The 13,353-nt window shown below is 44.9% G+C and overlaps 1 protein-coding gene across 5 annotated transcripts in view; it reads left to right on the top strand.

The window, feature by feature from the left end:
• The window catches only part of ADCK1 (aarF domain containing kinase 1), a 113,892-nt gene that overhangs the window by 75,288 nt on the left and 25,251 nt on the right, over nt 1–13,353 (top strand). For all 5 annotated transcript variants that reach the window (XM_079956140.1, XM_079956137.1, XM_079956138.1 and 2 more), the window contains 2 exons: nt 8,416–8,574; nt 9,858–10,016. In XM_079956140.1, the coding sequence (XP_079812266.1) occupies nt 8,416–8,574; nt 9,858–10,016 (318 nt within the window). The remainder of the gene's footprint in view (nt 1–8,415; nt 8,575–9,857; nt 10,017–13,353) is intronic.

Genomic DNA, 13,353 nt, shown 5'->3' with positions numbered 1-13,353 from the left:
TCCTGTAAGGTCAAAACTAGGTCATCTGCAAAAGCTTTAAGTTTGTACTGTTTCGCTTCGACCTGAATTCCTTCCACCAACCGGTCCCCTCTAATCATATTCAAGAGCACCTCCAGGACCGAAATAAATAACAAAGGGGAAATAGGGCAACCTTGTCGTGTTCCTTTTTCAATTTTAAACTCTTCTGTCACCACATTGTTAACTATCAATTTAGCCTTTTGTTCTGAATAGATTGCATCTATCCCATTTTCAAATCCCCGTCCCACTCCCATCCCTTCCAGGTTTTTCTTCATGAACTTCCATGAAATGTTGTCAAAGGCCTTCTCCGCATCTATAAATATTAACACTGCTCTTGTATTGATGTTTGTTTGCAAAAGTTCCAAAATATCAATAATGTTCCTTGTGTTAGCGAACAAATGTCTACCTGGGAGAAAGCCTGCCTGGTCCTTGTGAATTACCTCATTTAAAACTTTTTTAAACCTACTTGCTAAAATATCAGCAAATATTTTGTAATCCACATTCAGGAGGGAGATGGGGCGGTAGTTCTTGAGTTGTGTCTTTTCAGTTTCTAGTTTAGGTATCAATGTGATGAAAGCTTCTTTCCACGATTCCGGTGCCCTCTTCCCCTCCATAATTTCATTGCAAACCTCCATTAATGGATGTATCAAGTAGTCTTTCAATGTCTTATAATACTTGGAGGTAAGTCCGTGGGCTAGTCACACTTCTCAGTCTCTCTCAGCCTCACTCACCTCACAGAGTGTTTGTTGTGGGGGAGGAAGGGAAAGGAGAACATTAGCCGCTTTGAGACTCCTTAGGGTAGCGATAAAGCCAGATATCAAATCCAAACTCTCCTCCTCCTCCTCCTCCTTTAACAATCTCATCAGGATTTATTTCAAAATTATTATTTTCTTCTCCTCACTCCTGTTTAGGACCTGCATGTAGTGCTTTTTTTCTGGGGGGATGCAGTGGTACGCATACCCCTAAACATTTTGTGAATCTAAGTTTGGCCTCATTGAGGGGCAGTATTTCAATGAGTCGGTATTTCAATGAGTACCCTTAAACATTTTTTTAAAAAATAAAAAAGCACTGCCTGCATGGATTGGTAGCTGCCTGCTGGAAGAAGAGAGGATCTACGCTAACCACCTCATACTTCTGGGTGGATCCACATGGCATCTCAATAGGGTTTCAAGATTCCACAGTGCAAATGAGCAGACCCTGCAGCAAGCACTGATCCGCCTTAAATTTTCCCAGGTGAAGGCTATTGCCTGTGCATTAACTTTTGCTGCCCATGTGGGCAGAATTCTAAGCGTCGCCATACAGTTGCCATGAGAAAATGTATTTACCTGTGTCTTCCCAGGATGCGTGACAGTTTTCCTGCTAAAAGCTATGGGTGGTATTCAACTAGGTGTTGCTCGGAGTAAACACATTGAAATTAATGGCCCTCTTTTAGTTATTTTCATTGATTTCATAGGGCCTACTCTGCGTAAAACATAGTTGAATACCGCCCTAGGGCCTCAAATGTTCGAAAATGACACAGACAAGCTAAATTAAAATTAATAATGCATGTGGTTCACCCGTAATTTTGTATTGTTTTATATTAAGCTGTAATCATCACAATTTTTAAAAAATGTCACCACTGTAAGCCTCTCAGAAGGAAAGGAGACATAATGTTGAATTGTGGAGAAATTCAGTATCTGGAGAGATAGTAAAGTAAACAGGCCTTGATAGATGATAAGGTAGCATGACACAATGTTGGTTTATTTGACTGGATTTTCCCAACAGTCTAATGGGTGAGCTAGGATTAGTATTCAGGCCAGTCTTTTTAGAGTAGCATGGTATACATGCTGTGTGTGCACTCCAGCTAGGTATCACTGCTGCTTCCATCTCCTGCCTCTTCCCTCATGGCATCATCACATTAGGGCATTGTTATCAGCCCAGGATTACTGATTTTTATTGCTAGCTTTGCATTTTATTAAGTATCTGGCCTTAATCAAGGTTATTCTATGTGTTTGCCTGAGCACAGATGATAAGCAAGAGTAAATTGAGATGGAATAAAGAGCATGTTCCCCGAAGCATCAATTTGTAGGGGGGGGGGGGGGAATCAAAACAAAACAGGGTAACGGCCAGCACTATGTTGTATGCCAAAGCTGTGTTAAGTGGAAAGCAAGACTGTGTAGTTTTTGCTCGTTAAAAAAAAGAATCATTTTTTATCACAAAAAGTTAAATTTATAAATGATACACGTACAGAAAATATGCATACCTTTATTTGTTTTGCAGTTTTATTCTGCTTCTGCTCAGCACAACAATGAGGGGGTTATGCAGACCACTAAAGTCCCGCCTTCTGACCACCAGAAAAACAGGCTGTCTTCTGACCTCTTGAGATTTTTTCAGGCATTGCCAACACAGTTTCAAGACAATCTATCCAGCCCTAGTTTGAAGTTTCTCTTCTTTTGTTTGCTGTTATGCACAGTTACTAGGGAGCCTTGTATTTAAGCAGTAGCCTGGTAGCCATATCTGACTAGGAATTCAGTGTAGATGAGTGAGGTGTGTCTTGCAGATAGTTCACTGCATCACAGCAGGTGTTAATTCAACAGCCTTTTACTGTAAAGGTCAAAGGTGTGCCCATTTAATGTCTATTTTAGCCATAGACCATAATTCATTTATTTTATATATTAAATTTAGAAAGGAGCCCAGGTCAGTAAACAGCAAGAGACAAAGCAATAAAAACATGTTAAGAACTATCCCAGTACAGATACGGAGTGGGAAAGATCTCAGCTTAAAAGGCTTGCTGAAGGAGGAAGGTCTTCAATAGGTGTTGAAAAGAAAACAGAATGCCTGTCTAGTATTCAAGGGGAGGACATCGCAAAGGATAGGCCCCCAAACACACAAGGCCCGATTTCTACATTGGGCAGAACGGACCTCCTGATAAGATTGTTTCTGCAGAAGGCCCTCACTCCAGCATGCAGTGATCAGTTTGTTATTTAATGGGTCAGATAACCTTTCAGGTACCCTGGTCCCAAGCAATGAAGGTACCAGGGTGTCAGAGTATGCCTCTGTATACCATTTTCCAGGAATCACAAGCAGAGAAAGTGCTATTGCACTCAGTCCCTACTTAAGGGTTGCCCATAGGCTTCTGACTTGTCCACAACAGCTGGGCTATTATCTAGAGAGACGTTCTGTATAGCGTCTCAGTTTGGGGTGAGAAGCAGCTGTATCACCCACATGTTAGAAAATTATTATTTTAAAATACCTAATAGATATGCACTTTTGACAGCCAAGTTAGGGTCTCATCAATTAAGCTCTGCATTCATTAGTCAAGAAGAAGTCCAATCAGATTTCACAGGCTCAGCCCGGCTTCTATAAATTGTGGGCTGTTTGTTCTGACGTATGATGAATTATTCTTCATAATCCACTATCGGCTGCAATAAATCTAATCTTTCAACTTCTGCTGTCTTAATAACTCCTAGGGTAACAATGCAACACTTGATTTCTGAGCACAGAATGCACAAATTGATGGGGGAACTAGAGGATTTCATTTACTGCCCAGGTTTAAAGTTTAGAGTGGCTGTAGCTTGACATTTGCTGCCACAACAAGCCTAGGTCTTGCAAAAGCCCGTGGAATAATAAATCTTTAATTTCAAGTGCTGAGTACAATATATAGTTTGGAATAGGGTCAGGGTCGGTACATTCTGGCAGTGTTCCTCCACGGGAGGATTTTATGAAACTCCAGAAGCTCCCTGAGACCTGGTGTAGTAATAGAGGGAGCTGCTTTCTAGCGTCTTACAGTATTTGTCCATCAAGCTCAGGGGGTGGGGAATCTTTTTCAGCCCGAGGCTCACATACTGCCATTGGCAACCTTATACAAGAGCTGCATGCCAGTGGTGTCTAGGTCCAGGGGCAGAAGTAAGTGGAGCATGTGACAGTAGATTACATTCCGGCCATGCAGAAGTCAAAAGTTTGCATCCTTCACTCCATGTTCCATCCAGGCTACCAAGAGGTGTTACCACATATTCCATATAGCGCATATTCCAGTCAGGCAAAAGCACTCAAGCAAGGTGTAGAACAAGAGGTACTGATTGGTGTGGCCTGGGGAGAATCCTGCAGGCTGAATAAAGAGACTTCGAGGACCGGATCTGAGCCCCCACACTCCTGATGTAGCCCAATATTGTCTACTCCATTCATCAGCCGCTCTCCAGGGTCTCAGGCTCTGTGTCACAGGGCAGAAGCATTGCCCCTGATTTAGTGGGAGGTGGACTTTATACATTCCTCCTCCTCCCTGTTGTGTTGGAGCTGTGGCTTCCGGTGGTGCAAGATACAGTTTTAAAGAGTTTGAGACCATGCTTTCCAGGCTATCTCAAGCACTTCTGCATTGCAGAAATGGGGGTGAGGGTGAGGATATAGAAGGAATCCCATACTGTGGCAAAGAAAAAAGCAGTGGCCCACATTATGAAGCTGGTACACTGGGGAGTGTTGGAATATATAGACAGTACTGTATATGAGAGTGAGAGAGAATGATTTGCTCTGCTGGGGTCTTGCAGCTCACACTGCTGTGTTATCTCAGCAGCACACCTGTTCATGTAGCTTCTTCTATATCTCCCCTTTCCCACCATTCTTCAGTTCCTGGAGACTCCACCAATCCTGTTTGGTGCCTGAGCTCTTTCCTTTCCTGGCTTTCCTATGCTTACTTTCCTTATGGTCTATCACTGTAGTGAAGTAGTCACTACTGGCTCCGTTTACACGTAATGCTGAGGCAAACCATGACATTATGTCCAAACCTGGGCTCGTGGTTTGTTTGCCTCAAACAAGCAACACGTTTTAAGCCAAGGCCAAATAGTGGTAACAGCTCATGGTTTGTTTGGAGAGAAATAAACCCAAGCTCAGGTGTGACAAGGGTGGCATGTCCTGTTTTGCCACTTGAAGCCACTGCCTGTGCCACCCTGCCTGCTGCCTCTGCTGCCAGTGGAGAAGTGATGCCAGCATTGGCATCAGTTTCAGGTGAGACCTCACCGGTTTCAGGTGAGATATTGCACACTCTGTGATGCTGGTGCTGCTTTTCTGCTGGTGGTGGAGGTGGCAGGGCAGGTGGAGATGCCTCTGGGGCCCCACCTCAGGGACATCCGCTGCCTGAGGCCATGGCTTCACCCCACCTAATGGCTGTCCCGGCTTAGTTCACAGCAGGAGCAGGGAGGACTAAAGCGCCTGTGATTTTAGCCCAGCATGCTCTGCTTTCACCTCTAGTCCATATGTTTAACTTTGGTTTAAAGTGAATGTAAACGAGGCCAATGTATTGCTATGATTAGATTAGGAACTGGAAGAAGATCGAGCACCAGCAATTGTAATGGAGGGTTTTGGCGGGAAACTTCATCTGGCCTTAGCTTGCTAGATCTCTCCACTCATCACTTCCAGACAAAATGGAAGCTGTTGTGCCAAAGTAATATTGAAGAGAAGGCACAGTGGAGGCAGCTAGTGTTCTCTGGTAGTACAGATGTTCAAAAAGATTTCTGTGTGTGTTGAATGCCCTATGCAAATTGAGTATATAATTTAGGAGTTATGGGGAGGTAGAAGAAGCCATGGAAGCACCTATATTCCATTTATCCATGCCCGGTGGATGCTCTGTTCACCATCTTGTTTTACTTCATTACAGCCTGTATGCTTTTCAAATTTACCTCTTTAAACCTATGGGCTAGAGGCTTAGTTTAAAAAGAAAAGGAAGCAAGCTGAGATTTTCAGAGTGTTGTACCCAAGTGTTGGGTTGTAGCCAACTAATTTCTACTCATAGTAAACCTGCTGAAATTGATATACCTAAGTTAGGCAGGTCCGTTCATTTCACTGGGTTGTATCCAGTGCTAGAGTAGACCCATTGACATTAACGTGCATGACTAACTTAGGTTCATTAATTTCAGTGGTCTATGAGTAGAACTTAGCTGGATATCATCCAAAGTGTCTACTCTGAGTAGGACTAACATTGGATACAGCCCGGTATGACAACAAATGTGTGGAATACTCTCTGCTTTACATTTGAGGCAGGACCCTTTACTCAAGTGTAGGGGTTTCAGGTGTAGGTAAATGTCACTTGCGGCTTTTACCTGCCCAAACAGCGCCCAGCCCACGTGAGTAGTTCCCTCAAGCCACGATCTGACTCTCTGCAGAATCAATCATTTGCTTTGGCGGTGTTGGTGAGGAAATGAATAAATCTGAAAGTGAAAAAGAAGAAGAAACAACATCTAGTAAACTGTTTGAGGGGAAAGAAATTCCTTTCTGAAGGCAAGAATGTCAAAAGGTTTGAATCATGGATCTGCTGTAATTAAAAAACACATAACTAGTCGTTTTCAAATGTGGTTGTTCTACTTAATTGATTTTGCCGCCGGAGGAATAAAATAAATAAATAAAAGGCGCCTTGCCTGTGAATTACTGGAGGCGGTTGAGACTCCGTTTGAATCTAATTGCTGCAAATGTGCCAGTTTGTTGCTGGTAATAGTTATTGTAAAAGAAGCAGGGGTGGGGGTGGGGGCGATGGGGAAAGAGAGGCAGCAGTGTGTGAGGGGAGGGAAAGTCGCTGTCAGCAGCTGCATGTGGGCATGTAGGCCTCCTTCAGAGATGGTGTTTCTCTCTCCCCTCCCCCCGTAGCTTCATCAACACAAAAGATTTCTGTTGAATGCTTTGCATGTAGGCTCTGCTTAAAAGTGTTTTATTCATATTTAATTGCCGGCTTGCCGCAGCTCCCGTCTTTAATTACTGTGTAAAAAAGTGGGATATAAAAATGCACCAGCATTCCATTTGTTTTCTTTTTTCCCCATTTCTGCATAAATTATGTGTTCCTTGACTGCTGGCCCTGGTGAGATTTGTGTATTGTGTAAGCAGGGAGAAGGCGGTCTTCTTCTAAGCCAACTTTATTGGCCATTTTTGCTTTAACATTGGGTTGGGCTTGTGGAGGGGAGGCAAGATAGCCCTGGAAGGTTTCCCCAGCTATACAATAATATTTCTGAAGGGCAGCTTCTGCACTGGAACCCCACCGGTGTCTGATAAGCCTCATTTCATACCTGCGAACTTTATCTGACTGATCCAGTTTTGCTTCCTTCCTATGCAGCCTTGTATTTAACAGTTCGCCTGGTAGCCACAGGTGGTCAGGAATTCCATGCAGGCCAGAGGGGTAGTGGGGGAGAAACAGATCCCCTTCTCTGTCAGCTTACACGCAGTGTTTCTCAAAGCTGGGCCCCCAGCTGCTTTTGGACTACAACTCCCATCATCCCTAGCTAGTAGGACCAGTGGACAGGGATGATGGGACTTGTGGTCCAACAGCAGCTGGAGAGCCAAGTTTGAGGAACATTGGCTTGGAGGAAAATCAGAAGGTGCCTTATACCAAGTCAGTTGCAGCCATGATGAGATGAGAGCCAGTGTGGTGTAGTGGTTAAAGTGTTAGACAGGGGGAGACAAGGGTTCAGACCCCCCACTCAGCCATAACGCTCACTGGGTGGACTTGGGCCAGTCAATGCCTCAGCCCCATCTACTTCACAGGGTTGTTGCAGAGACAAAATTGGGGGAGTGTATGTCACCATAAGTTCACTGGAGGAAAGGTAGAATTATTATATAAGTTGCCATATATCAAATCATACCTGTGGTCCCCCTCCTCTGTACTGCCTACCTTGACTAGCAGTGGCTCTACAGGGTTTCAGACTCAGAAGATTCCCACTTTTACTTGGAGATGCTGAGGATTGAACCAGGATCTTTCTTCATGCAAAGTTCATGCTCCACTGCTGAGCTTCTCCAAGAAGCTGGCTTAGGTTTTGTGCTGGCTGTGAAGAAAGGAGACCCCCCTTCCTCACAAACAGCACGGAAGTGCAGAGGGCTGTCAGAAGAGAGATGGCGTGCTCTGTTCCTCCATTGCCAGCCTCCTTCGTAGAAGCCTTTCTTTTCTTTCGCCAGCCTAACAAGAGGCTAGAAGGCATGGGGCTTCCGCTCTTCCGTAACTTTTGTGGACCTCTTCACATAGCTCTAAATGCCGTGTAGCTTCTGCCTGTTAAATCATTCCCTGTGATTTTACCTGCTACCTGCCAGGAAGGAATTCAGTAGTTACAGCTTACCCCATTATGGAGCTGCTGTGACAGGAAAAACTTCGCCTACTATCATTTTTTCCCTGGCATGCAGCTGCTGAAAGCGCAGGAGCACTGCCAGAGCAAAAAGCTGACAACCCTACCCAGACTGACTTCCCACTTTTGCTGAGGAGCTTGCCTATTGAAAAGACACACACCTTTTCTGGCTGAAATATACTGAGAGAACAGGAAGCTTGGGTTGCAGTCCCCAGGCTGTCAGGGCTCTCCGTCTGTCTATGGTAATTAATGTCTCTCTGCATCCGAAGCATACCTGCGGGCTGTTTCTTAGGAGGCTGACAGCTTCCCTTCTTTCTTCCCCTTGCAGATTAATGAGTTGTTTATAAGTTTTGAAGATGCTCCATTGGGGGCGGCATCCCTGGCCCAAGTCCACAAGGCTGTGCTACACGATGGGAGGACCGTTGCAGTGAAAGTCCAGCACCCGAAGGTTCAAACACAGAGTTCAAAGGATATTCTCTTGATGGAGGTAAATGGCTACATTTATGTATCTGCCCCCATTACAAAACGGACGTGTCACCTTTGGCACAGGCAGGCTCAAAAGCTGGGCTGGATCTTCAGAACTCTGCCAGCACCATGCTTCCTTTTGCTTCATTGAGGGTTGTCTTTAGTTTGTTACATGCATGAGAATCATGGAAGCACAGTCGGAAGGGACCACAAGGGTCATCTAGTCCAACCCCCGGCAATGCAGGAATCTTTTGCCCAGCATGGGGCTTGAACCCATGGCCCTGAGATTAAGAGTTTCATGCTCTACTGACTAAGCTATGCTAGGCTCCAGATTTTTTTTCCAGATTCTGCGGAAAGAGAAATAACATGGGTAGAAGTTAGCGCTTGGCTAACATTTCTCAGAAAATAATTTTATTGATTGATTTCATTCATGTATAAATCATTTCCCACAAGACATCCCAAAGCGATTAACAGTAAAAACATCAACAAACACGTCAACAATAAAAACAGTTCCAAAGCCAATACAGATACAGGGTCCTGTTTGGTCCTGATGGTCCTGTTCCGCTAGCTGAAAAGATGCATGCTAGCAGAACAGAACTTTCCCCCATCTCCTCTGCCCTGTAAACCCTTATAATCGGCTCTAGAGGGTAGGGAAAACCTTTGGAGAAGATTAGGGGTGGAGGGAAGAGGAAACAGAAGTGGAGCAATGAATATAAATGTTTCCTTTGAACAGAAGGCTAGTTTCTACACACATTCGACACATGTCTCCATGTCTTCCATCCAGTTAAGGAAGGGGCATTATCAGAGTTTTCATCCAGGTGAAAACACTCAGAGTGTGGTTCAGGGCCAGTGAGGGCTATGGCCTGGAGAAACTTTCAAGGGTCAAACATAGCAGCCTTGAAGGCCACATTTGGGTCCTGGGCCTGAAATTCCCCAGCTGTGCATTAAAACACAATAGTAAATCCACATACCTGTTTTTCTATCCACCTTTACTCCATCAATCATCATTTTTATTAGATGGGCTGTTTCCACACAGCTTAGGCACCACTTTTCCAGTCATCTGAAGCCACTTCTGTCATTGGAGCTAACTGGAGAGGAGAATAGTGCTCAGGGAGGTAAACTGTGGCTTAAGCCCCCTTCACATGCACACCCTTATCACTGAGAAAATTAGAAGCCACTCTCCACATCGAACTTCTCCCATCATCACCTAGCTTGGCCTTCAGTGTTGGCTTCTTGTTGCTGCCTGGTACTGCAATGTAGTTTAGGATCCTTTTGGAAACTTACGATGTGACTACTTGGTTCCAGGTCCTTGTCTCGGCCGTGAAGCAGATCTTCCCAGACTTTGAATTCATGTGGTTAGTTGAAGAATCTAAAAAGAACTTGCCTCTTGAGCTGGACTTCCTGAACGAAGGGAGGAATGCTGAGAAGGTGGCCCACATGCTCAGAAAGTTTGATTTTCTAAAGGTAATGTGTGCACATGCAATCTGCATGTAATCTTATGAGCGTCCAAGTGAGTGTAAGACTGGCATTCAGCAGGGGCAGTGTTGTTATTAATTTGCTATTGGGGGTGTGTGGGTGGGGTATCGAAAGTGAATGTAATTCTGCTGATGCTGCTGAATTAGATATCGTCGGGATATCATTGGCCCTCACCAGAATAGCAGGGAAGGGTATGTGTGTGTCTTACATTGGTCCTGCAGGCACTGCCTGGAGGAAGAAAGAGGTAGTAATTTTTAATGACTAGTTTTGGGCGCCTCAGCAAAAACGGCAAAGAACACAGCTGGGACACTATTCTCTGCACAGCTCAGTAATTTCTGTGCTGAACGATTATTTCAGCCTTGGTACAACAGCTCCACGTAAACTCGGTCCTCCAGGAAAACTGAGTTCTAGAGCACTGGGTGGCCTCTTGATGCACAGAATGTTCTCTTGAATTGCCTGACTGTTCAGGCTGAGAGCATTCTGGGGTGGTAGCCAGCAATTCAGAATCAGTGTCTGGACCTGACGTTATAAGCCTGGCAGTGTGGATACTAGGAAGGAGCATCATAACCATTTTGTTAGAACTCAGAATGAGTTTAAAAAAACAACAACAAGAACCTACAGCACTGCTTAGAAAATGGAGACATCCCTATCCTGCTGCTGCTTTGCTGAGTCTACCGCTTGGCACTGTAATGAAATAATGTCTGATGCCACAGTTGGTCATGCGGCTAAGGGCATGCTTCACTGGAAGTTTCCTGAACCCTTGGTTTAGTAATACTTTTATTATTATAGTTCTAAACCAGAGGGGGAAGGAGGTCCTACGAGAAGCAAATATCCTTTTTGCTCTTTTCAGCAGAAAGCTAGTTGCATGGCTGGCGTTGACAGTGACCTAATCTCCTTTGGTGTGCATTGCCAGGATCAGCTGGGGGTGAGGGTGGGGATCCACCATTCTGAACAGATCAAGATTTCTTTGCAGGATTGAAAGGTAGGGAATCAAACCTAATCATCTTAGGGGTTGTTGTTGCTCCTTAGGACAGATTTCAAGTCCCGCCCCCCCACTCTGAATTTATTCTTATCAACTACAGTGGTACCTCTGGTTACGAACTTAATTTGTTCCGGAGGTCCATTCTTAAGCTAAAACTGTTCTTATCCTCAGGCACACTTTCACTAATGGGGTCTCCTGCTGAGAACGCGCCTCTGCCGCGCAATTTCCATTCCCATCCTGGGGCAAAGTTCACAACCAGGAGCAGCTACTTCCAGGTTAGCAGAGCTCGTAATCTGAAGCGTTTGTAACCAGAGGTACACTGTACTAAGCCGTCAGAAGTCCCCTTTCATTATTTCCTCACAACAATGGAAAGGAACTGAAATAAAAGTAAGAGCAGGGGTTGTATTCCTTAATAATTTCTCAGTAGTGTATCTCTATGAGGTAGGCATTTGAATAGCAGTTGCTGGAAATCACAAGTTGGGAGAGTGCTGTCCCACTCATGTCCTGCTTTTGGGCCTGCCATTTTGGCATCCTCGTTTTATTGTTGCAAACGGCCTAGAAGCCATTTTGGCATGTCAGGGGTATAGAGATTAAATCATCCCCATCGTCAAGCTTTGGCTGACTGCTGTGAGACTAAATGGGCCTTTGCTCTCACCTACTGGGACTCTTCTTATCTGTGTGCACATTAATATATATATATAACACGCTCACTCCCCTATAGCAATCTAGGCCAGTGCAATCACACATGGTTGCCATGTGCACACTAATATGAGTATACTGCTACCATAGGTACAATCCAATACATAGATTTGCATGCTGAATTCCTCAGTTGCCATTGCTGAGAAATGGCCAACTTTGTAGAGTGCTCATATACTGATGCTGTCACATTGCTCCTGCACATAGACCTATAGTGGTCTGTGCACTTGCCAGGTTCATGCCTTCATAAACGATTGTAGGCCCCTGCACAGGAGCAATGTTCAGCTCCTACGTCGCATGAGCCAGGCTGCTCCCTCTGCTGTGTGTGTGCCCTCTCTGCTTTTGTGTACATTCATTGACACGTGTACACATACCTGGATATTGCAAACAGGCACACTTATGCAGGTATGTCTTTGCCTACATATGCACTTGTGCAATTTGCTGCTACCCTTCTGTTTCTCTTGAAAAACATTAGGCAAAAGCCTTGCTCATACATTCAGAGCCCCATGAATGTAAGAGGAGCCTGATGAATCAGGCCGCTGGCCCATCTAGTCCAACGTCCTGTTCTCATGGTGGCCAAACAGATGCCAGCTCTTTCAAAACTTGATTGCAACCCAGCGACACTCTGCAATGCTTCTTCCATGTGTAATGCTAAGCAAACAGGCCTTAAAAGGGCCGAAAAGGCCAAAGGCTGATGGCTTGTTCTAAGCGAATGTTTATCAAGAGTGTTGCGCCTTGGAGAGCAGCTCTGCTGCTGCTGTAACAAGTAAGAGAGTGTGGAGCAAATCCCCATGGAGACAGCCAATCACATCCTCTCTGGGTTAAAGAGCCACTGCAATATCGATTCAGGGAATAATAACAAATTGCTGCAAAAATGGCTAAATAATAGATTTCCCCTGTCCAACCCGTCGATTCCAAGACGTTTTCATCAACCCCAAAGGCAACAAGGGAGTTGTTTCCTGGTAATTCCCCCTACCCCCAGAGTTAAAAAAAACCCAACAACAACACCCATAGCGCATCAGGGAAGTGGATTTCTTACCATGAACCCAGTTGAGCTTGTAAAGCCAGAGATAAATTGTTTCCATGTGCAAGCATTAGGGCCAAATGTCTGTGCATCATTTAAGCTTGCCAAGGACTATGACTTTGTGCGAGTGAGACTTATGCACAGCTTAATAAGGACCATTGACTGCTGCTGTAAATTTTGGAATGGGGATAAATGTTGACGCAGGGTTAAAATAAGCTACAGGCTTTGGTATCAGTGGATTTAAGAGCCAGCGCATGGTAACAGCAGGGGCTGGGAAAGTTGGGAATCAGTGTGCTATCAATGGCAACTAGCCACAATTGCTATGCTCTGCCTCCACAGTTGGAGGCAGCAATGCTGCTGAATACCAGTTGCCGGAAACCACAGAGAGGGCAGTTCTCTTGTGCTCAAATCCTGCTTGCTTGTTAACCACGGGCATCTGGGAGGACAGGTGGGGCATTGGCTTGATCCAGCAGGCTCTTCTTCTGAACAGCTTTAGGTACCTTCCTTTCATTTTGAATGCATGGCTTCAGCAAGTATTCTGCAATGTGCTATAGTCTGAGAGAAGGTGAAAAGTGCTGTAGTTCTGTAGCACTTGGGAAAGTGAGTTTGCAAACCCAGACTAA

This window comes from Podarcis cretensis, assembly GCF_951804945.1.
Source record: "Podarcis cretensis genome assembly, chromosome: 1".
In the NCBI taxonomy this organism is placed as follows: Eukaryota; Metazoa; Chordata; class Lepidosauria; order Squamata; family Lacertidae; genus Podarcis; species Podarcis cretensis.
Note: the sequence above shows the minus strand (reverse complement) of the source record. Positions and strands in the feature narration are given on the sequence as shown.